General features: G+C 37.5%; 1 protein-coding gene and 1 long non-coding RNA gene across 2 annotated transcripts; both read left to right on the plus strand.

The window, feature by feature from the left end:
• The first annotated feature begins 18,457 nt into the window (after positions 1–18,457).
• On the plus strand, positions 18,458–19,450 carry LOC147498793 (uncharacterized). Its single transcript, XR_015194364.1, has 3 exons — positions 18,458–19,035; positions 19,119–19,229; positions 19,349–19,450. It is a non-coding gene; the product is annotated as an uncharacterized LOC147498793 (long non-coding RNA).
• Positions 19,451–20,092: 642 nt separating this feature from the next.
• LOC147498794 (putative WD repeat-containing protein C2A9.03) lies at positions 20,093–20,671 on the plus strand. The gene has a single exon (XM_086559070.1). It carries the CDS (start codon positions 20,108–20,110, stop codon positions 20,366–20,368), a length of 261 nt encoding a protein of 86 aa, XP_086415196.1. The 5' UTR covers positions 20,093–20,107; the 3' UTR covers positions 20,369–20,671.
• Positions 20,672–24,966: the final 4,295 nt, after the last annotated feature.

Genomic DNA, 24,966 nt, shown 5'->3' on the forward strand with positions numbered 1-24,966 from the left:
TAAAATTTCTACTTTGGGGTTTTAGGCCATAGGGTTTAGGCCATAGACGAAGTTTTACGAATTTTTTAGGATTATTGACTTTAAAGTGGCCCCTTCTAGTTGCTACTTGCCAGAGCAAGTGAATAGAAATATAGAAATAAAGGATTAAACCCGTTACCATGTTTTAGAATTTCAAACACTGTGTCAACATAGTTTGATACATGCCTAGCAACATTAGGGCCTCATGGTCATGGGTGTGTTTGATTTGGTGGAATAATTTCTATGGAAAAATTCATTTAAAGTGTAATTGTAAATCAAAATGTGGATACTGTGGGAACTTTTCACAACTCAATTTTCGCAATTTAATAGTTCTAATTGTATTGTTTGGAAAGGCTTTTGCAAATAAAGGGTGGAACTTAAAAGTTTGGGTGAGATGTTTTTGAGGGAAAATGATTTTACTAAAATAAAAAATATGGGCAATTCTTTCCTACGCGGCTACGCCATTGTATGTTGGGCCCGCCTCTAGTTTCAATGGGCCCAATACAAGGTCCACAAAATAGGGATTTGTTTATTATTATTTTTGTTTTTGTTTTTTGGGAATGAACTTTTGTTCGGGTTTTTAGCACTATAGTGGGGTTTTTTTTTTTTTTATAGTTTAAGGGGCTTTTGATTTTGGTTTTTTATAGTGGCCTTATGCAAGGGCCTTAGACAACATAGGCCCAGGGCGCCATTGTATGGTCAATATAGTGTGCATGAAGTGAAATCATTTTCCGGGACACTATGCATCAATAAGGTGATTAATATGGTCAAGAGAAGTGTTTGGGCATGACTTTGTATGAAAGAAAACACCTTTGTAGCTCGCAGGGCCGACTCGACCCAATTTGAGGCCTAAGGCGGAAGCTCAAAATGTGGCCTTCATTAACTATATAAAAAACTCTACAAAGTGAAAGTTATTAATTGAAATAAATAAAAATAGGCCTTTTTTTTTTAGGAATATTATAGAAGGAGGCCTATTTGTTAGGAATATACTAGCTGTAAGCCAAATATTTAGGAATAGTTCATAAGATTATGTTCACTTGAGAGTCCTATCTTTGGTAATTTCTTTGGGCTCATAATACGAGTAAATTGAGGCCTATATTTAAGGAAGTTTTTGGAGATTTTGTAAAGTTATAGGAGATTATGAGGCCTTAGGTGGTTGCCTTTTTGGCCCTAAGGATGAACCGACACTAGCAGCTCGTCGAGATCACCACTTTTCTGATTTGGTATTCAACTGGACAAGGATCATCGACAACCAGTGGTAATGTGTCTTTTCGTAGTGGTGTATAATCTGTGAGGCTCTCACTCACACTATCTTTCACTAACATGGAGAGGCAATACCAAATTGTAACACAACCTTATTATACATTATATATAATATAACACTTTTTACTGATAAAAAAAAAGGAAAATATATCCAATAAAATTTTAGACTACAAATTACTATAGGAAATGTTCGCACAAATCAAACACAACCTAGGTTCTAAAGCAAAGCCCATGAATAATTGTCATTTCCCAGCTTGCTGATAATAATAGCAAAGCACATGAATGGCTCTGTTACACCTTTGTAGCTCGTCGAGATCACTACTTTTTTGATTTGGTATTCAACTGGACAAGGATCATCAACAACCAGTGGTAATGTCTTTTCATAGTGGTGTATAATCTACGAGGCTCTCACTCACACTATATTTCATTGACATGGAGATCGAGCCAGTACCAAGTTGTAACACAACCTTATTATACATTATATATAATATAACACTTTTTACTGATAAAAAAAAAATGGAAAATATATCCTATATAATTTTAATTTAGACTACAAATTACTATAGGAAATGTTTGCACAAATCTAACACAGCCTAGGTTCTAAAGCAAAGCCCATGAATAATTGTCATTTTCCGGTTTGCTAATAATAATAGCGAAGCACATGACTAGCTCTGTTACACCTTTGCAGCTCATCGAGATCACCACTTTTCTAATTTGGTATTCAACTGGACAAGGGTCTTCGACAACCAGTGGTTATGTGTCTTTTCATAGTGGTGTATAATCAATCAGACTCTCACTCACACTATCTTTTACTAATGGAAAGCAAGTACTGTAAGTACCCATCCGTTCTACATTCATATCACTACAGCACACGTGTTTTGTCACACCCCGAATTTCGACAGAATTTGGAAAACCAATATTTGTTTCCGACTTCGATTTTCAAGGTGTGATGCACTCTCCACTCCCCAAAACCCATAATCAGTTTAAATAAGCGGATAATTAAAAACCAATAAAAATTTCAAATTAAACAAAAGTCATCTTCATTACAAAAATTCACAAATAAGATTAGGTAACAAATCTCATTCCAATAACTCTTTAATTAAAATTACAAATGAAAATACAAAACAACATTTGTCTCAACTAAAATCTATTACACCTTAAGGGAAAACAAACATATCCTGAATGCGACACTAATGCAAACCACAAGCAGTAACCAACCTTCTTCAATATTAATCATGTCAAGACTTATCAACTATGTTTATTTAATGAACACACCCGATAAGCAAACATGCAAATCGGGTCAGCATTATAAACAATGCTGGTGCGAGTAGCCCTAAAATACAACATATACTTATATATATATATATATACACACACACACAAATAAATAAGGCAGTTAGTTCCTCCACCGAGGCGCCTTAACCTCCAACGAATAATACAACATCCTTAAGTACCATAATTAAGGAAGGTAGTTCCTCCACTGAGGCGCCTTAGCTTCCTATAATAAAAATAATCATATCGATATGTACATACAACATATAAGGCAGTTAGTTCCTCCACTGAGGCGCCTTAATTTCTTACTAACCACACAACAAACCATACGCATAATAAAAAGGCAGTTAGTTCCTCCACCGAGGCGCCTTAGGTTCTAACTAAACTAATAACCAGCCAAGCATATTCTATACTTACCGCATTTCATGCTCAATTACAGAGTGGGCCGTCTCTGCATAAATAATTAGTTTGACCCACCCTTCTGCAAAACCATATACAATCATATAGTTAAAGATATATCATTAACCAACATATTACCATAATTATATTATTTAAGGCTTTCTTTGCGTGTCCCTAAAATCACGTCATACATATGTCTTACCTAGTTTCCCTGGATACCATAATCGCTACCCAACACCGAACATGTACATCCACATGCCTCCCCTCACATAATGAACCACTCCGTGCGTAGCTACCCTAAGCGGGATATCGCATACTAGGTAACCCTCACACGAAAGCCATTATGTGAGTATTGCCACTATTCGGCATAAAATATCACAAGTCTCGTTCTAATTTTGCGAACGGAATAATCAAGCCATTATTCGGAATAATTCAGATTTCCAAACGCCGTCGGGGCCAATCAAATTACTTTCGCCCAAAGGGCCATTCAGATTCACTCAAACGCCAGAAGGGCCAATCAAATTACTTTCGCCCAAAGGGCCATTCAGATTCACTCAAACGCCAGAAGGGCCAATCATATCACATACGCCCATTACTAGGGTCAAATCACATGAGTTGCGGTAGCTACGTTCTAGGATTTTCGTTACGTAATTTATTCAGGTGTCATACCTTCATGTCCCTCACCTCACCATCTCCAGCGCCAGCAGCCTCTTCCACCACCAGCCACCACCAGTTCTCATCCTCTACTTCTATTCCAGCGGTTTGACTCCTATTGAAAAACCCTATAGCTTTAATTCACACCAACACCGATTTTGGTAACTGTTGAGATCACTCTCCAACATATCTCGACCACCATTGCCGGCTGTTCAAGCTCCCTATAGCCCTCATCCCTTTAATCAAACCCCATAACCCCATCACCAACAATCCATTCAAATACACAACCAAAACCCCAACAACAAAGTTTAAATAAAAACTGGGCGATTTCTTGTCGGCCGCCATTAACGATTTCTTCGAGCTTTGACAGCCCTTTTCCAGCACCCATTCAAACAACAATAGCCAAACTTCAACCCCTTTCTACCCCCAATCTCCACTCAACACAAAAACAACAATAGCAGTTCACATTCATTTTATTGGCAATTTTTCTTAGTGCCGCCATTAATGAACATAAAGCTTCAACAGCTCTTCCCCACTCTTCAGTACTCCAACACCCACTACAACTAAACTAATCATCCGTCAATCAAAACAACAACCACCATAACAGTATTCGAGTTTAAACTAATCTACCCTCTGGGCTCGGGCAGCCATTTCCAAGCATAAAGCTTCAACAATTCCATCAGAGTTTCAACAGTTCAATAAAACTATAAGTTATTGACAGAAATAAATAAGTAGAAAAATTGATCGGAAACACTCGACAGTAAAGGTTTTTATTCGTAGACATACAACTTTAGTTTTGGTAAAAAGAAAAAACATAACTACTCACATTAATTAAAAGCTCCACGAATCTCTCTTAGTCCGAATCGTCGCGCTCCAACCCTCTAGCAAATGAGCCGCCTCCATTTTATTTTATTTTTATCTAAAAACCCTATTCTCTCTGGAAAAAATATGAATATATACCTGGATTTGAAACCTAAGCCCAACACAGACTCAGGCCCAGAAATCAGGCCCATATATCCCAAATCCAATCCAACAAATTTTAAATAAATAAACTAATTAATTAATAAATAAATAAATACATATTACAAATACGGGCGTTACCTGTCCACACAATAGGTCGTACATCACCAGCTCGTACCAAGCCATCAGGACGTAACAACGACCCAGACTTAGGTCGTCCCAAACATCAGATACAGCCATATATGGAAGCAAATGATCTACCACGATCCTGGAGCTCAGTCAACGTACTAATCAATAAGACATTTACTTTGTAACATAAGGAGTAATGACGAATCATCAAGATAACACAAAATATGGATCTACACTTGACAACGGCCTGGAGCAAATAAAGAAGGTCAGCTCAAACATCTATAAGTAGATAGAGATGAACTACGTAAGACTTGATTCAAGTTTGACCTAAGGAACTTGATACGTAGGCAAATCTTGTCCCTAGAGAGAGTGTAACCATTCCCAACCATCCACAACATCAGGTTGTAGACCCAAAATATCACTCCTCTACATTGGCGCCGTCAATTGGTTCATTTCCTTAAGAAAAACACACACACTATTTTCTCAAGCCCACGAAGTTGGTCAGAAAACCACCATGGAAGCACAACTTCAAGCTATAGTAGACCAAGTTAAGTTCCTCCACGAGTCATTCACCACGCTCTAGCAAGAGAACCAAGCTATGCGCGAGCAAACCACTTCCAACACCAACAACGTGACTCCAAACGCTATCGACAATAATGCGGTCACAGCCCTCACAATAACCACCAATCAACACCTCGATAACCTCACCCAACAATTGGACAAAATAGGCGAAAAAGCCAGCGCAGCCCAGATCGTTTAGAAGATGCTCCAATCATACAAGGCATCACCATTCACCACAGAAGTCAGGGATAAGCAGCCTCCCACTGACTTCATCCAACCAAAATTTCCATTATAAGACGGTAGCTCATGTCCAGGTCCCTCGCTTCAACCAGATTCTTGCGCTTTACAGTGCTCCAGACTATGACTACCTAAAGTGCAAACTTTTTCCAGCCATCTTGAAGGATGGAGCATTAGACTGGTTCTATACACTCACTCCTGATTCAATCAACAATTTCGACAAGTTGGCCAAAACATTTGCAGCGGAGTTCGTCCACAATAGGAAGAAAGAAGCCGATCTAGACTCGCTGTTCCAGTTGAAGCAATCACACAGCGAAACAATCCGCACTTTCCTAGGACGTTTCAAGAAAGAACTTTTATCAATGGAGCCAGGCTTCAAGGACAGCTTCGCGAACTTCTGCGTTCACCAACGTACTCCTAAACGACTCCAATCTAGCAGGGTCTCTCATGCGCAATAAGCCAGAACACTAAGACGACCTGTACCACAGAGTCGACAAGTACATGAATTGAAGTACGAAGAATGGATGGCCCAGCGCAAAGGCAAAGAAGTCATCGCAGTAAGCGACAAGTGGGGACCCAAAGAAAGCAATCAGTATTCAGGCAACAACAACAAGGGCAACAACTCCCACAAGCCCTCATACACCAAAAGAGAATTCTCCAACTTCTCCAAGACTCCAAGCAATATCCTGAAGAAGATATACACAACACCTTACTTCAAGCCAAACATCAACAAGGTGATAACAATACCAGGACGTCCATACTGCCACTTCCATAAGCTCTAACACCATGACACTGATGAATGTTGGAGCCTCAAGCACTACTTCCAAGACTTAGTCGAAGAGGAAAAGCTAAAAGAGTTCCTTCCAGAAAATGACCTCAGGCATAAGCTGAATGCCAACCGCAACAGAAGTAGGAGTCGAAGCCATGAACGACCTACTCGCAGAAGGAGTAGAAGCAGAACAACCCGACGATCTAAATATCCAGGTCGGTCGAGGAACAATAGGAGACAACACTCCTCCGATCACGACGAGGAAAAGGTAATCCACATGATTACAGACACCTCCAATAACGAAACCTCAGGTCGTGAAAACACAGCGCAGTAGGAGCGCTGTAAGAAATCTACCACCTCTCCCACAAAGCTGAAGTAATCACTCCTACAAGCTCTCAATCTATGACCTCCATATCATTTACTGAGGAGGACCTTGACAAGGTGTGCCTACCCCACAATGATGCCCTGGTAGTGCACGTCAAGATCAATGGATGGATAGTCAAACGGGTCCTAATCGATCCAGGCAGCTCCTGCGACATCCTTTTCTACCAAACATACAAGGATATGCACCTGCCAGACTCGGTGATGATAGAGTCAAATGCACCACTCTACGGGTTCAATGGAGACCGCACATATACCATTGGAGACCTCATCCTACCAGTCTCCATTGGAGAAAAAGAGGACATGGTCAAAACCTCCACACGCTTCAGTGTGATTGATGTTAAGTCGTCTTACACTGTCATATTAGGACGCAGGTGGATTCACAAGATCCAAGCAGTTCCAACAACCTTACACTAAGTCCTGTGGTTCCCCAGACCCTGAGGCATCATGGAGCTCAGAAGCAACCAACTAGAAGCTCATTGATGCAATCAAGTCAGCGCAACAACCACGGCCAAAACTCAGGTCGTCCAAACAAAAGAAATCCCAAAGCCGTAAGATCCTCAAGCTTCTAGCCCTCCAGTATCAGCAACAGACAAGCTCAAGGAGAAACAAGCACAAATTGAACTAGGAGAAAAAATCTATTTGGGCACAAAGAATGACCCAAAATTTCTTTATATAGGAGCTGATTTAGACCCCAAGCTCAAGGAGCAACTTGTCAAATTTTTATCTCTCAATAAAGATGTTTTTGCTTGGTCGTATATCGATATGCCAGGAATCGACCCTCAGGTCGCTTGCCACAAATTAAATGTAGATCCAGTTGTAAATCCTATCAAACAACAACCTAGGAAACTAGCACTCAAATTTCAAAAAGTCATCAACGAAGAGATAGAAAAGCTCAAAAATGTTGGATTCATCAGAGAAACCGAGTACCCAACTTGGCTAGCTAAATTGTAGCCGTTCCTAAGAAAAATGGCTAGGTACGACTCTACATAGACTTCACCAACGTCAACAAGCATTGCCCAAAGGACGGCTTTCCCCTACTAAGAATTAACATACTGGTAGATCAAACTTGCGGACATGAACTTCTATCATTTATGGACGCATATAGTGTATACAATCAAATACCACTTGCAAAAGAAGACCAGGAGAAGAAGTCCTTCATAACCAAACAAGGAACGTTTTGCTACAACATCCTACCGTTCGGCTTGAAGAACGCTGGTGCGACCTACCAAAGACTTATCACGAAGATGTTCAAAGACTTATTGGGCGACACCATGGAAGTCTACATAGACGACATGGTAGTCAAAATCGAAAAGGCTGGCGATCACATTTCTCATATACAAGAAGCCTCTGAAAGATTACGCCAAAACAAGACGAAGCTCAACCCAACAAAGTGTGTATTTAGGGTAGCCTCAGGGAAATTCCTAGGATACCTCGTCTCATAAAGACGCATTAAAGCAAACCCAGAGCAAATATGAGCTTTCCTTGAAATGCTAGAACCAACTTCCAAACAACAAATTCACAAACTGTCTGACATGGTTTCAACCTTCAACATATTCATCTCACGTGCATCTGACAAATGCAGACCATTCCTGCAAATACTCAAGAAGGGAGCAACATTCACATGGACAGACGAATGCCACAAAGCTTTCAACGACCTGAAGGCTTACCTATCAACTCTGCCCATCCTGTCCAAACCAAATAAAGGAGAAACACTGGGGCTTTACCTTGCAACTACCAACTTTGCCAACAGCTCGGTCCTCTTTTGCGAAAGCGAGGGAATAAAAAAACCAGTCTATTTCACCAGCAAGACATTGACAGATTCAGAAAAGCATTACTCTCCAATTGAGAAAATAATGCTATCTTTGTTATACTTTGCTCTCAAGTTTCGACCTTACTTCCAGGCTCACAGCATCAAGGTCATAACAGATGTACCTATCAAGCAGGTTTTGAGTTCTAACAACAAAATAGCCCATATGGCTAAATGGGCTGAAGAACTCGGAGAGCATCACATCGACTTTGCTCCCAGAACGTCTCGCAAAGGTCAGGTCATTGCTGACTTTCTCATCGAAGATGTCAACTGGGAATCCGAGCCCATCACTTCACTCCATCAACCAACCACCCCAGACTCATGACACCTTTACATAGATGGAGTGTGCAACAACAACGATAGTGGATTGGTGGCTGTGTTAACTTCGCTAGAAGGAACCCAGTTACAAAAGTCAATCAAGATCGATTTTGTAACATCCAACAACGAAGTGGAATATGAAGCATTAATCACAGGCCTCCGCATGGCACAACAAATACAAGTCCAAAAGCTCAAAGCTTACAGTGACTCATAACTAATCGTCAAACAGATCACCAAAGAATATGTGACAAATGGAGCAAACTTAGCCAAGTACGCCCAGGTCGACAATGATATCATCAACTCGTTTATAACATTCTCCTTGGAACACATTCCTTGAGAGGATAACAATCATGCAGACAGCCTGACTTTCTTAGCCTCAAAAACCCAAGATGCATGTCTCAGCACAGTCTACATTGACATCCTAGAGAGGCTCGCCTACCAACAAGAAAGCGGCAATAGCCTCACAGACTTCCAGCCCTCATCTAAAGAAGAGATCACTCAATCTTGGATAGGCCAATTTCTGAAATTTATCCTACATGGCGAGCGCCCAGCCGAAGCAAGGAATGTTCATGTCATACAATTTTGAGCCCCCAGATACACCGTGATCAACGGACAATTGTTCCGTAAATCCGCGGGATGACACCACCTAAGGTGCATAACTCTACGCGAATGTCAACTCATCTTTGACAAAATTCACAAAGACGAATGTGGCAACCATGCATGGGCAAGATCTCTAGCTCATAAAGCAATCGCCCAAAGGTATTATTGGCCAGGCATGCACATCGAGGCAAAGAAGCATGTTCTCATATGCCACCAATGTCAAACATTTGGCTACAACCACCTAAGTCCAGCACGGGAATTGATTAACATAGCCAGCCCCTAGCCTTCCCATATGTGGGGGCTAGACATCATGGGACCATTTATCCCACAAAAGAAAACAGGACTCAAATACGTCCTTGCAGCCACAGATTACTTCACCAAATGGGTTGAAGCAATACCACTCGTTCAAGTCAAGGAAGTCCACGTCATCAACTTCATATGGACCAATATCATCAGAAGATTTGGTCTACCCTACACCCTCGTCATGGATAACGAAACCCAATTTGCTGGCACACAAGTCAAGACATTCCTACAAAAATGGCGCATCACTCAAGCATTTTCTACACCTAGATATGCACAAAGCAATGACCAAGCAGATGCCACAAACAAATCCATCAAAGAAAATCTCCAAAAGAAGTTGTAGAGCAAGAAAAGCCAATGGCCAGAACAACTCGAGAACATCTTATGGGCATACAGAACAACAACTCGAGCCAGTACCAACGAGTTTCCTTTCACACTTTGCTTCGGAACAGAAGCAGTCATACCATCAGAGCTTACAATCACAACCACACGTTCTGACATCGTCGAGTCAGGAGAAAATGACAACATCTTAGCCAAAGAAGTTGACCTCCTAGAAGAAAGAAGGGAAAAAGCTGCAATATCCTTAGCTCGGTACCACCAAACAATCCAACGATCTTACAACAAGAAGATCATCCCAAGATCTTTTCAAGCTGGCGACTGGTCCTTAAAAAGACCTTAGCACCCGCCAAGCTTGACCTAACTTGGGAAGGCCCGTACATAGTTCACAAAGTCATTGGAAATGGAGCGTATTGGATAAAAAATCATCTCGGTGATGTGCTTCCCCGACCTTGGAATACAGCTCTACTCAAGTGTTTTTACTAGTAATATGTATCCAGATGTGTCAATCAAAAGAATAAAATTTCATCAACATTTCGCGTATGTATGTTATCCTTGCATTATATGAGTACCACGCATCTTGCACTCATTGTCCGATCTGGGGTATCAAAATAGCCGACCTACCACCAACGCTAGGGTTGAGCACAAATTAGTTATAATTATCACGCAGTGGTTAATTATCAATCAAATTCAATACACGGTCCCCCAAAAGGACCGCAAATCAACTTAACACCAATGCCAGGGTTAAGAACGATTCAACTGTAATTGCCACGCAAATGCTAATTATCAGTCAAATACAATCCAAGGTACCCCCAAAAGGACCACAAGTCAACTTAAGGCCTTTGAGAGGGTTAAGTTTGACTCAACTACAATTATCACTCAAAGACTAATTATAAGTCCAGAATCAATAAGAAGTTCCCCCAAAAGGAACCACTCAATCAATACACACACCTAAGGACAGAAGGAAACCTAGGTACCAACTACGTGCATCTATCAGGTTGTACACAGACACTTACGACCTACGTGCATCTATCAGGTCGTCAAACCTACTACTATGCAGCATATGTCGTCAAATAACAAATCAAAAAGCAATGAGAGCAATTACATACATGCAAAATTCAAAGACAATCCCAATTCAAAACAAGTAAGTAATTTAAATATTTTTTACTTCTTACAAATTAGGTTAGAGCATCAAAAATAAAAATATCAGTATCAACAGCAAAAAGAAAATATTGTTCAAACACTTCATCCATTACAAAAAGAGCACAATCAGTTGACGCAAGGAAGATTCTCCACATTGAAGGGGTCTAGTTAGTAGCCCTCTTCAGCAACAGAGCTACTAGCCAGATCACCACTTGCATGCAGCACTTCTATGCCAGCATCTTAAGTGGGCTGAGCAGCAGGAGCAGCACCTAGGTCGACTGGTAGATCAGATCGTCTGCAAGTATCTGCAATAGTACTTTCCATAGTTACTGTTGTAGCCCCACTTTCAACCGATCTCTTGAGGGTTTTGTACTTACATTCTAACTCCATGTAATCATCCACAAGAACATAGACATCACCACTCTCTACCAAGTCAACCAGGTCGTTGTATTCATTATGAGCTCGTTTAGCAACGGCCTGCGTATTTTTGCACTCAGCAACCCAATGCCCTACCTCCACCCATGAAGCGTCAAAAGACGACTATAACAAGGCCACCTTCCCAGCCAACTCCCCGACCTGAGCCCTCAGACCCTGTCACACCCCACATTTTGACAAAATCGAAAAAATAATATTTGTTCCTGACTCTTTGATTTTCGAGGTGTGATGCACTCTCAACTCCTAAAAATCCATAATCAGTTTAAATACACGGATAATTAAAAAAACAATAGAAATTTTTACCAAAAACTCACAAATATGATTAAATTCAAATCTCCTTTCAATAACTCTTTAATTATAATTGCAAATGAAAATACAAAAACATTGCATCAACTAAAAATCTATTGCACCTCAAGGGAAAACAAAACATATCCTGTAATGCGACGCTAACACAAACCACAAGCAGCAACCAACCGTCTTCAACCCGAACCTGTCAAGACTTATTAACTGGGTTCATTTTATGAACACACTCGATAAGCAAACATTCAAATCGGGTTAGCATTATAAATAATGCTGGTATGAGTAGCCCTAAAATACAAATCATACTTATACATATACATACACAATCAATAAGGCAGTTAGTTCCTCCACCGAGGAGCCTTAACTTCCAACGACTAATACAACATTCTTATATACACTAATTAAGGCAGGTAGTTCCTCCACTGAGGCGCCTTAGCTTCCAATTCAATAATTAATAAGGCATTTAGTTCCTCCAATCGAGGCTTTAGCTTCAAACCGCATTTAAATCAATCAGATCTAATAATAGAATAACCAAACTAAAACTTATTCTATACTTACATTGGTGTAAGCCAAATCACAGAGTGGGTCACACCTGCATCAATAATCAATTCAACCCACCCTTCTGCCAAACCATTGTGAATGCAACATAAATTGTAATAAATTATTTATTATAGATTTAACGTACACTTTGATATATCCTCACAATTAATGTTTAGTGTTTCTTCAAGTGTTTCTAGAATTACGTCGTCTATATGTCTTATCTAGTTTCTCTGGCTACCACAATTGCTTCCTAACGCCGAACATATACATCCGCATGTCTCCCCTCACATAATGCACCACTCCATGCGTAGTTACCCTAAACGGGATATCGCATACCAGGTAACCCTCACACGAACGTCATTATATGAGTACTGCCACTATTCAGCATAAAATATCGCGCGTCTCGTTCTAATTTTTGCGAACGGAATAATCAAGCTACTATTCGGCTACGCCAGAAGGGCCATTCAGATTCACTGAAACGCCAGAAGGGCCAATCAAATTACTTACGCTAGAAGGGCCATTCAGATTCATTGAAATGCTAGAAGGGCCAATCATATCACATACGCCCATCACAAGGGCCAAATCACATGAGTTGTGGTAGCCAGGTTTTAGAATTTTCGTTAAGTAATTTATTCAGGTGTCATACATTTGTATCTCATAACCATCTCACTTTATCACGTGCCAAATAAATTATTGCACTAAGCTAAAAATATTTAGAATTATCTCAATACATCTCATAACAACTTTCATTCTTTCACGTGCCAAATAAATTATTGCACTAAACCACAATCCCGTGGGAAGTATCAACAAATATTATACTACCTCATAGTAGTATCTCACAGATATAATGATGGAGCGTTTACATCTATTTCTCCAAAAATATTGCATTTAATATATATATAACCCAATATATCATATAATATCACAATTGCTCCAAGCGTACCGCATAATATTTTTTTATAACGTTTTAAGAATATCATGTCTCTTAAAATCTCAAACTCGTCATGTGTCAATATTACACAATATCAACGTCAAATATTTCTTAGATAATGACAAAATAATTTATACAGACTTCCACAACATGCTACCATTGGATTAGTCCATAAAATTTACAACATAAAAAGTAACGTAATTAAACAGCCAATAATCCACAATCAAGGCCCAAAACCAAACTCATGTTTAAAACAGTTCAACCTATTGTCCTAATCCAATTAAACAAGACAAAGCCCCAAAACCCAAGCCCGAAACCAAGGCCCAAAAGTTTAAACCCTTAAAGACCAAATTGGATCCATTTTAAGTCCTATGGACCCAACCCAAACAAAAATAGAACTGGCCCAAACCAAAGAAATGAAACTGGCCCAAAACACTAATTGGTTCCGCCCAAAATAAAAAAAAAAGAAACCTTCCCAACAACTTAAATCAAACTGGCCCAAAGAAAACTAATCTAGACTGGCCCAACCCAAACAAACCAACTTAGGTCCGGCCCAAGGCCCAACAGAGAGGTCATCTTCCTCCCTTCGCCAGCAGCCTCTCCTCCACCACCAGCCACCACGAATTCCACCCGTCACCACTCCAAACCTAACCGAAATTACTCCAAATCAAAACCTTTACCACTTTACTTAAGGGAAACAACTCTAATTAATAAACTCGAAATCACTCTCCAAGATCTCGACCTCCATTCACCACCGTCCGACGGCTTCACACAGCCCCACTCAACAGCCCTCACACACCCCCACTACCACCAAACATCATCCAATCAAAAATCAAAACATACTTCACAATATCAAGATTCAAATATATATTACTAATCCTAGACTGGGCGATCTCGCTGCCATTAACAACTTCTTCAAAGATTCGACAACACTCAAACCAACGTCAATACAACATACCCAACACTTCACCATAACAACCAAACATCATTCAATCATAAACACAATAGTAAGGGTTCAAAACCACAACCATGAGAGTTCAAATACTAGACATGACTAATTCTTTCTTTTGGGCTTGGCGACGCCATTAACAGGCCATAAAGCTTCAATAGTTCACTTTCATAGTTTCAATAATTTAGCAAATCAATAGACTAACATTTAACCGGTTTTAGCAATTCAACAGAATAACTACAGAAGAATAAGCAGAAAAATGGATGGAAAACCTTGGACAGAAAATTATGTCTGTACACGTAAAACTATAGGTTCGACGAAAAAGCAAAATAACTACTCACATTAATAAAAACTCCACGAATCCCTCATAGTCTGAATTGTTGCGCTCCAACTCTCTAGCAAGCGAGGTTTTTTTTTTAATCTCCTCCTCCATTTTATTTTATTTTTATCCAAAAACCCTATTCTCTGGAAAAATATGAATATATATTCCTGGGTTTGAAACCTAAGCCCAACACAAACTCGGGCCTATAAATCAGGCCCACATATCCCAAATCCAATCCAACAAATTTTTTTAAAAAATAATTAATAAATAAATAAATAAATAAATACATATTACAAATACGGGCATTACAGTTATACACATCTCAAAAGAATCTCGTCCCGAGATTCGAAAGTAAGGTAAGTTATACGAACAAATAACGTTGGTTATTAACTTAGAACCTATCCAAGAATGTACAGAGGTTAAACTTAAGTAAGATAACTTTGATATTAATTATTTTTAAAAAATTACAGAATAAATGTCCTCAGGCCACTACAAAATCTATTATAGTTTAACTGTTTATATTAAAATAAATTATTACTACTTTTAATCTCAAACACAAAAATCACTCATGTCATTGAAACTACAATAAAAATCTCAAACATTTTAATTAAGCGTATGAGTCAAATTGAAAGGAAAAATTTAATTAAAAATACAAACAATAATATGAATTAATAGCGTTCACTACTCTAAACACCAATGTATCATCATCACTATGCATTAAAACACTCTTATCCAATTTTACATCAATTTCTTCTTATGCATATATCAAAATTTATTTTCTTTTACTAGTAAACTATTTTTTTTTTTTACTAAACAAACAAATCAAGTTTCTCTTATTATCATGGATGACAATCTAAGCAACGTACATACTACGTATTTCATAAGAAAATTTAAACAACAAAATGCATATAATTTGTAGTTTGTTTCAATATCTACTCACTATGATAAACCATGGATCTAAAAGTATAAGAAAACTTCACACACTAACACATTTTAGTCACACAAGAATAAAATTAATAATCGACAAAAGTTATAGAGAACGGATGAATTACATTAATTATTATGTATGTGAAATTAATTGAAATGTCACGTGATAGTAACAACCACAAACAATAAAACTTAATATTTACTTTAGTCATGCTATCAGAAACCCTTTTATTTCATTATTTTATTGTATCTACAAATGTTATTTCTTTGCATTATCTAACAAAATATTAAGGAACTCTAACTTAACTTTATGCAACTATAATTCATCAACATAAGAGGAAGATAAACAATCAAACATATAATACTCTCATTTAAGCAAGCAGAAATGAATCATTTAAAACTATATAAATCATAAACATGAAAATAACCATCGAATCCTAATTCAGGAATGCAACTGGATCAAATATAACATGTATTCTAAAAATAATAATATATATATATATATATATATATATATATATATATATATATATATATATATATATATATATATATATATATATATATATATATTATATTCATCTATCAAAATTATATAGACCTAAAACAAAACAATTAAGAAGAAATACTCGACGTTCATTGCTATTATTATTATTACTAATTATTTTAAACAGTGAAAATGTCCAAAAATTAATCTCCATATACAATGACAATTAAAATAAGTCTTGCTACCGTATAACACGAATTTTAAAAAATTGGATAATATAAATCCACTTATAATATATCACCCACAACAAGTTATATTCTCAATATAATATTTATGAACAATAAACCAAGGTATATGTTTAAGAATACTCGAATATGCAAAAATCAATGTGAAACTAATTTAACAATATTAATCAATCATGTCATAATTTATATGCACGAAACACTTATAAGACAAAATAAAAATTAGTTTGCTGTTGAAGTAAGATCATCATTATATTAAGACATCCTCTACATAAATTCCAATATGATTTACGACTACCAATTATCACAGCTATTTTAATTAGTCGTTACTAATGCGGCATTAAGAAAACAACCTACACATGCATGTCTTATTGGTGAAACAATATTATCATCATATACACACGGTAATAGTTCATCTATATACAATAATATAAGAAAGCGGGTATACGCAAGTATACACATCTCAAAAGGAATATATGTATATTTTATTTATTTTTCTAACAAAGTAATCTCTTATACTTTAAAACATTATTCATCCATTAAAGTGTATGAGTGAGGCGAGATAGTTCCTCCAACACAGAGGCAATTAGTTCCTCACTTAGTACGTCACAAAGTCATCAGTTAATGCAGCTCATTCAATATAGATTAAAATATCTCCTCGTTTCTTGAATAATAACATAACACTCAAATAAAAAGTTCACAGATATGTTATCGCACTTAATCCATAATCAATGCGAAAATGAACTCCAACAATAAAACAACCTTATAACAGCACACAATATTTTGGTAATAACCGCTAAAAATTAACATATAACAAATATAACTACTCCTCATATGATAAAGAAAATGAAAAGCATTTCATATGCACTCCACAAAAGTAACTAATATAAATATACACATTACACATACCAACAAATCAAAAAAAAATATATATATATATATTATTTATATATATATATATATATATATATATATATATATATTATTATATATATTTATTTAAAAATTATATATAGCCCCCTCTTAATTTCAAATATAATCTCGCGAAGGGTTTTGAAGCCGGATCCTCAAAACTCTCTCACTCGCTCCCTCTCCTATTCTTTCTCTAAATATAGAGTGACCTGTCTCCCTTTCTGTACTCTCTCCCTTTCATGGGGTTTCTCTTTTCTCTATTTCTCATCTTAAAATTCTAATTAAAAACGAGGTTGCAAACTCACGTGTGAAGAATGGTGGAGAGATTGAAGAGAAACAAAAAGAAAGTCATGTGGAGAAGGAGAATAACAGAAGATTGTTTCAGAATTTATCTCATGGTTTTTGGTTGCTGTCGACGATTACTGCAGATTCATATAATTTATCCCCAAAGAATGCTCCTTCTGCAAATGAAGTAACCTAAAAAACTGTTTCTTACAACCATTTTGTCTTTAGGATTTAGGACCAGTTCGTGTTGTGAAGAACGAACATTGCGGTTATCAAGCTGCAGTTTTGGTGTTATTCAATAATATTACTTGTCGTAATCTTTTTGTGGTCACAGCTAAGGAGTGTGGTACCTTCTTGTTAGAGACTTCGAATAGCTGCTCATTATTTGTAGATTTGCATGACTTGTATAAATATATCTAGTTATGTGTCTTTAACCCCTCCTGTGTATCGATTAGGAGGAACAATATTTATCTTTCTTTCAGCATTAAAAGCAGGATGGAAGTTCTTCCTCGAAGAGTGGAGGAAAAGGCTGACCTATCCATATGGTATGATAGGAAAATATTTAGAATTTAGTGGCCTCTGTAGAAGTTCATGTCCCTAAGTTTTGTTGGTATTTTCGGGGTCATGAAGAAGCTGACAACGTTGTTCATCACCAGTTATGTGGTGAGCCATTGTCTCAATTATCCGGTTCATAGAGAATATAGGAGTCCCTTCTCTATTAAATGAAATATGCTCTATTATGGAGTACATTTTGAAGAATGTTCATTTTCTGATGTAGTGTTATGATCTGCAGCTAAAGCGTTTTTGTTGCCCGCTCTCCCTCCCGACTCAATATTTTTGATATTCAATAAGTCGCTCATTTGTACCGCATAAAACATTAGATAATGTTGATGATATGAGTTGCTAGTACATTTTTTTTCTTCTTCTAAATTTCGTTGTGAACCTCAAATATTTCTTTGACTGCTACAGGAGCTCTTATTGTTAGAACTTAGTGATAGTAGACTGACGAAAAAGATAGAACTTACTGGTACTCTAATAGTGTATGGCTTGGATGGTGATTACATATTGAGCAGTTGGGGCACAAGCGCATAACTTATTTAGATTTTTGTGTGTATATAATGTCTTTAACGTTTAGTATTTTAAACAGAGTCATAAAAAAATTGGCTGCAGTTGTAGACCACTATGAAGACTGCACATAATTGATTTAAAATTCTCATATAATCGCATTAGTTGCATTTACCTAACTGTATATTGCAGTCTCTGGAACTTTTAATATTTGGTTGGATCATAATACTTACAAAAGCAGGGAACAATTAGAGTACTGGTCTACTATGTTGTATATGGGGTTTTCCTACCAGTTAATTTAATTATGTAATGAAATGTACACGATATGTCTGTCAATGATCCTTGTTCTTGTGTAGCTGAGGAATTTATTGTGGGCAACATCAAAGCATGATGCATACCTTATAGAGAACTACTCTGTCATGCATTGGTCATCTCTCTCCGAAGTGGTAAAGAAGTACTCAATGCAAATGGACCGATTGTGCCCGCCATGGTGTGTAGGATCATTTTACACTGGAATCTTCATTTCTATTGAGACAGATCCATAAAGTGATTTGGTTAATGTTACTTCAACAGAAACGTGTTGGATCCTTTACACAATCACTTTCAAGAGTACAAATTAGCACCATGGCTGTTAAGGATAATCTAATGGTAGCTGGTGGTTTCCACGGGGAACTTATTTGTAAGGTAGTAGAATTTTCAGAATTCAAGGACCCAGATGACATGGGCATTAATTTTGAGAATTATAACTTAAGCATTTGAATCAAGCTTACATTTTTTTTTTGGTGATTTATTATCTTTGCCAGTATCTGAATTGCCCTGGGGTTGGCTTTTGTACAAAAATTACTGATGGTAAGAATGCTATCACTAATGCTGTGGACCTATACCAAGCTGCTAAGTAAGAACATGTTCACCACCTCTCCTCTATCCTTTCTCTTTAAGTTCCTATTGCATGCAAGAAATGCAAAATTGAACTTACAAAGCCCCCCCGCCATTATCTAACTTGTTTTCCCGCAAGCAGCACTACAAGATCAAGACGGCAAACAATGATGCTACAAAACAGGGTCTTTGACACCTGAAAATTTTGCTTGCCTTGGTCGGTTCACCTTCCCCGGTCCGTGAATGTGAGTACACCGCAGCATCAACTACTTTAACACAATTTGTGGCAAGCAACTTGTCATCATATTTGGAATATTCGCTAACTCTTTGATGTCTGCTGTAGAACACTTCTGTTAGCCCTGACGGAAAGTTGCTTGTTGTTCTCGGTGACAATGTGAATTGCCTTATTGTTGATGCTCAATCGGGAAAAGTAAGTGCAATACTTGCATAATCAGCTAGTATAATCTAAATTAGTATTTATGGTGGTAACTTGGTTATATCCGAGAAGGCTGATATTGATTTCGTTGCAGGTGGTTGAGAGTCTTAGAGGACATTTGGACTATTCCTTCGCCTCGGCTTGGCACCTAGATGGCGTGGATCCTAGCTACTTGGTAACCGTGACAGCACATGCAGACTCGGGACGTGAGGAATCCTTCTCAATCAATCACTGGCTCTCAAGGGGTAGGATGGGAGCAATAAGAGCAATCAAGTTCAGCTCGGATGGCGATTCATGGCAATGTCCGAGCCAGCCAGATTTTGTTCACATCTATGATACACAATCTGAGTACAGCAGAGAGCAAGAGATTGATCTTTTTGGTGAGATTGCAAGAATATCCTTCAGCCCAGATACCAAGGATCTCTTTGTGGCAGTGGCTGATCGTACATATGGAAGCCTTTTGGAGTATAACAGGAAACGTAGCAATCAATATTTATACACTATCATCTGAATTGGGTTGCCGACGGTTTATTTAGAAAATTTTGAATACAGAATAGTAGTTCTCAAGGGAAATTCGATTAATATGTGTGCAATTGTAAATTAGATTCTTGTAGGGGTGTTGTTTGGGCAGCCAAAAGTGAAGATAGTTTTGTGTATATATAGTTTATAGGGAGTGTTAAAGTTTTGTAGTGGAAAGGTGTACTATATATTGTTGAAAGTGGCTGCTTTCAGTGTGAGAGTTAGCTCTCGCAAGGAATCCACATTTGGTTAAGTACTCTTTCTTGTTTCGGAATTCACCAAGCCTTTCTTTTGACTATTCTCTTTAATCCACATTTAGTTAAGTACTGAATAGAAATCAAGTGCTGCAAATGTATCATATCCATTCTGAATTTGATATATATACTTCAACATTATTCTAGCAGCTTAGTACAAGCCGGGCTTCAAATTGTCTTTGCCAAGAGTCTTTGTGTTCTTTGAGTGCGATTTTTGTTACACACTTGATTATTAGCTAAAAATAATAACAAGTCATAAATTTTCCGACAACTTGATTATTATACAAAAACAACTTTTTAACAGGTGAAAGTGATAATTGGCTTCACTCTTGAGAAGATATAGGAAATCATATTATTGACTTTTTAAAAAAACTTTTTACTACTTCAAATCCTTACTTAGATGAGAACGTGCCAACATCATATTCATCCAATCATTACTAAAACTGAAAATATATTCTCAAGACATGTCCATCAAGAAATTTACAATGCCTTATTCTCTATGGATGGACCAATGGAAATCCAAATGTTACCAATACTGCCAACTTCCAAATACTACCAACGATACCAACTTAACACTTCCCCCACTCAAGTTGAGCATCCAGAATACTCAACTTGCTACTACCATGCCATTGTCATCGCTTATCGCCAACTTCGGGTTTTCCATTCTCCCAAAGAACCAAACAAAAAAAACAAACGACCAAACAGTATAGTAACAATTGAAAAAACCAGAACTACGTGTACTTAAATGCAACGAGTCATTCTCACCACTAAAGTGGTGTTGTCACCGAGAATAACTTTGTCTATGATTTTCCGATCAGTGTTGCTCGCTGCAACACTTAGGATCCAAGGAGCAATGCTCGAAACTGATCTTGGTCCAGGACCATTATTTCCAGCAGACTGTGAGATGAGGATCCCATTCTGCATGGCATGGAATGCAAAGATGGCGATTGGATCAATCGAATAGTCATCTGACTTCTCTCCGCCTAATGAGACTGAAAGTATGTCCACACCATCACTAATTGCATCATCAAAAGCAGACAAAATATCTTGTGCATCACATCCTTCTTCCCAATAGACTTTGTAAACTGCAATCCTTGCCGAGGGAACTGCCCCTCTTGCATTGCCTTGAGCCAATCCGAAGAAGCTCACATTAGTAACTTGGTTTCCAGCTGCTATCGACGCAGTATGCGTACCATGTCCCTGTGTGTCCCTCACCGAAACGCCCGAGTTCAAACCTTTTGAATCGTAAAATCGAGCCCCAATAAGCTTGTTGTAGACATTAAACAATAATTTAAGATGATCTAATGAAGCAAGGAATGCACATAATGATATTTCTTATGTTATTGATTATTATATAATTCCTGAAATACAATGTTGCACCATAACCAATTCCATTCAAAGGCACCAATTCACCATCAATTTAAAAATTGCTACTAAAGTACAATTTCTATTACCAATACTACTACCTAGTAGAAATTCCAGTGGAAGTCAAAAACAGATCATTAAATGTCTTTACCATCATTTGCCGTTTCCATCTATGGAGCATTTTGTCAAACAAATAAGGTGAACAACTACCCAAAGTGTACCAGCACTCACTTTATCCATATTTTGAACCCCATGAACTAACTCCATCGCGACGATCAAATTGCATTTCAAATGGTGAACTTCAACTACCCAAACTACAATAAATCAACACCTTTGATGCCCAATTCCAACGACCCAACAATAGATCACTCAATCGAACCTCCACATATCAAAATTGTTGCTGGAAAGGAAAAAGAAAAACCTTCAAACCCTGGTTGCGGAAACGAACAATTTCTGTCACTAAACAATCACTTTTATCTCTCTCTGCTACTCAAACAGTCAAACTGAAATTTTATCTCGCATGAGAGAGAAAGAGAAGACCAGGAGAGAATGTTATGTTTGAAGATATAATATAAAGATTTTTTTTTTCCGGTAACATAAAGAGAGAAATATGTTAAAACCCATAAACTACGATCCGAGAATCACTTAGACTCATCTAAGTTTAAGCTAACCAAATGTTTTGATACCAAACTGTCACACCCTGAATTTCGACAAAATTGAAAAAATAATATTTGTTCCTAACTCTTCGATTTTCGAGGTGTGATGCACTCTCAACTCCCAAAAACCCATAATCAGCTTAAATACGCGGATAATTAAAAAAATAATAGAAATTTTTAAATAAACAAAAGTCTTCTTCATTACCAAAGACTCACAGATATGATTAAATTACAAATCTCCTTTTAATAACTCTTTAATTATAATTACAAATGAAAATACAAAAACATTGCCTCAACTAAAAATCTATTGCACCTCAAGGGAAAACAAAACATATCCTATAATGCGACGCTAACACAAACCACAAGCAGCAACCAACCGTCTTTAACCCTAACCTGTCAAGACTTATTAACTGGGTTCATTTTATGAACACATTCGATAAGCAAACATTCAAATCGGGTCAGCATTATAAACAATGTTGGTATGAGTAGCCCTAAAATACAAATCATACTTATACATATACATACACAATCAATAAGGCAGTTAGTTCCTCCACCGAGGCGCCTTAACTTCCAACGACTAATACAACATTCTTAGATACACTAATTAAGGCAGGTAGTTCCTCCACTGAGGCGCCTTAGCTTCCAATTCAATAATTAATAAGACATTTAGTTCCTCCACTGAGACGCCTTAGCTTCAAACCGTACTAAATCAACTGTATCTAATAATAGAATAACCAAACTAAAACTTATTCTATACTTACATTGGTGTAAGCCAAATCACAGAGTGGGTCATACTTGTATCAATAATCAATTCAACCCACCCTTCTGCCAAACCATTGTGAATGCAACATAAAATATAATAAATCATTTATTATAGATTTAACGTACACTTTGATATATCCTCACAATTATTGTTTAGTGTTTCTTCAAGTGTTTCTAGAATCACGTCGTTTCTATGTCTTATCTAGTTTCTCTGGCTACCACAATTGCTTCCCAACGCCGAACATATATATTCGCATGTCTCCCTTCACATAATGCACCACTCCGTGCGTAGTTACCCTAAACGGGATATCACATACCAGGTAACCCTCACACGAACGTCATTATGTGAGTACTGCCACTATTCGGCATAAAATATCGCGCGTCTCGTTCTAATTTTTGCGAACGGAATAATCAAGCCACTATTCGGCTACGCTAGAAGGGCCATTCAGATTCACTGAAATGCCAGAAGGGCCAATTAAATTACTTACACTACACCAATTTGGCTAATTTATGACACCTAAAAACGATGGTTAATGTCACTTGTTGAAGTACGATTGCTTGTTTTTTGTGTGCGTCTTCCCGCTTGTAATTTGGTGAAAAATTCAAGCAAGCCCGCCTAACTCCCAGGGGTATTTTAGTAAAAACATACCTTCTAAAAATATTTGTTCAAGAGTTTGCTGCCTCTCATCTTCACACTCGCACATAAGGAAGACGGCTCACCATTGAAAAAAAAAAATCTTCAAGTTCATGCCTCTCAATGAGAATGACCACTATTCCTTTTCAAATTCAGAGGTAGTCCCCAAGCTTTCCCTTTTCGTTCCTTTCGCCTATTTGTTGTTACTCAATTTGGGGATTTTTTTGGTGTAGGGTTACTCAAGAATTAGGTAATGGAACTGATGTTATATACTTTTGAATTTCGCTTGTTTTTCTACTCTTGAATGTACCATCATCTTCTTCTGATATGTTAAGTCTTATCTTGCGCTGAATCATTTTATTTATGTGTAGTATGGTAAATACAAATATTCAAGACATTTAGACTTAGCTAATGTTGCAGCAGTCAATTATATTCTCTGCAGTTCGATCCGGCGACCTCCACACCCTCAAACAGCTCCTCCAAGCAGCACCATCCTCATCTGATCACAACGAGGCTGTTTCCAGTATCATGTCCTTGCAGAACGATGCGGGCGAGACATCCCTCTACATAGCGGCTGACAACAATCTTGAACAAGTCTTCAATTACTTGCTCACCTTTGCTGATCTATCATCCATTTTAATCCTGTCCAAGCTCGACATGAACCCCTTTCACATCACTTCCAAACGCGACCATCTTGGTACTACTACTACTACTTTCGTATGTATTATCTCATATTTATATGAATATGCTTATTTCATTATATGAATGCTGGACTTGATATGCTTGCTTGCTTTGTTAATAGTTTGTGTGTTTGTGTTTATCGGCATTAATAATACTGAATTCTTTGGTTTCCTTTGTATTACTAATATATATATATATATATATATATATATATATATTTATTTATTTTTATTTTTTC

The sequence above is a fragment of the Coptis chinensis genome, chromosome 5, assembly GCF_015680905.1.
Source record: "Coptis chinensis isolate HL-2020 chromosome 5, ASM1568090v1, whole genome shotgun sequence".
NCBI lineage: Eukaryota > Viridiplantae > Streptophyta > Magnoliopsida > Ranunculales > Ranunculaceae > Coptis > Coptis chinensis.

Coding starts and splice junctions, on each gene's coding strand:
- LOC147498794 (XM_086559070.1), top strand. CDS start 20,108: ATGGGAGCAATAAGAGCAATCAAGTTCAGCTCGGATGGCGATTCATGG.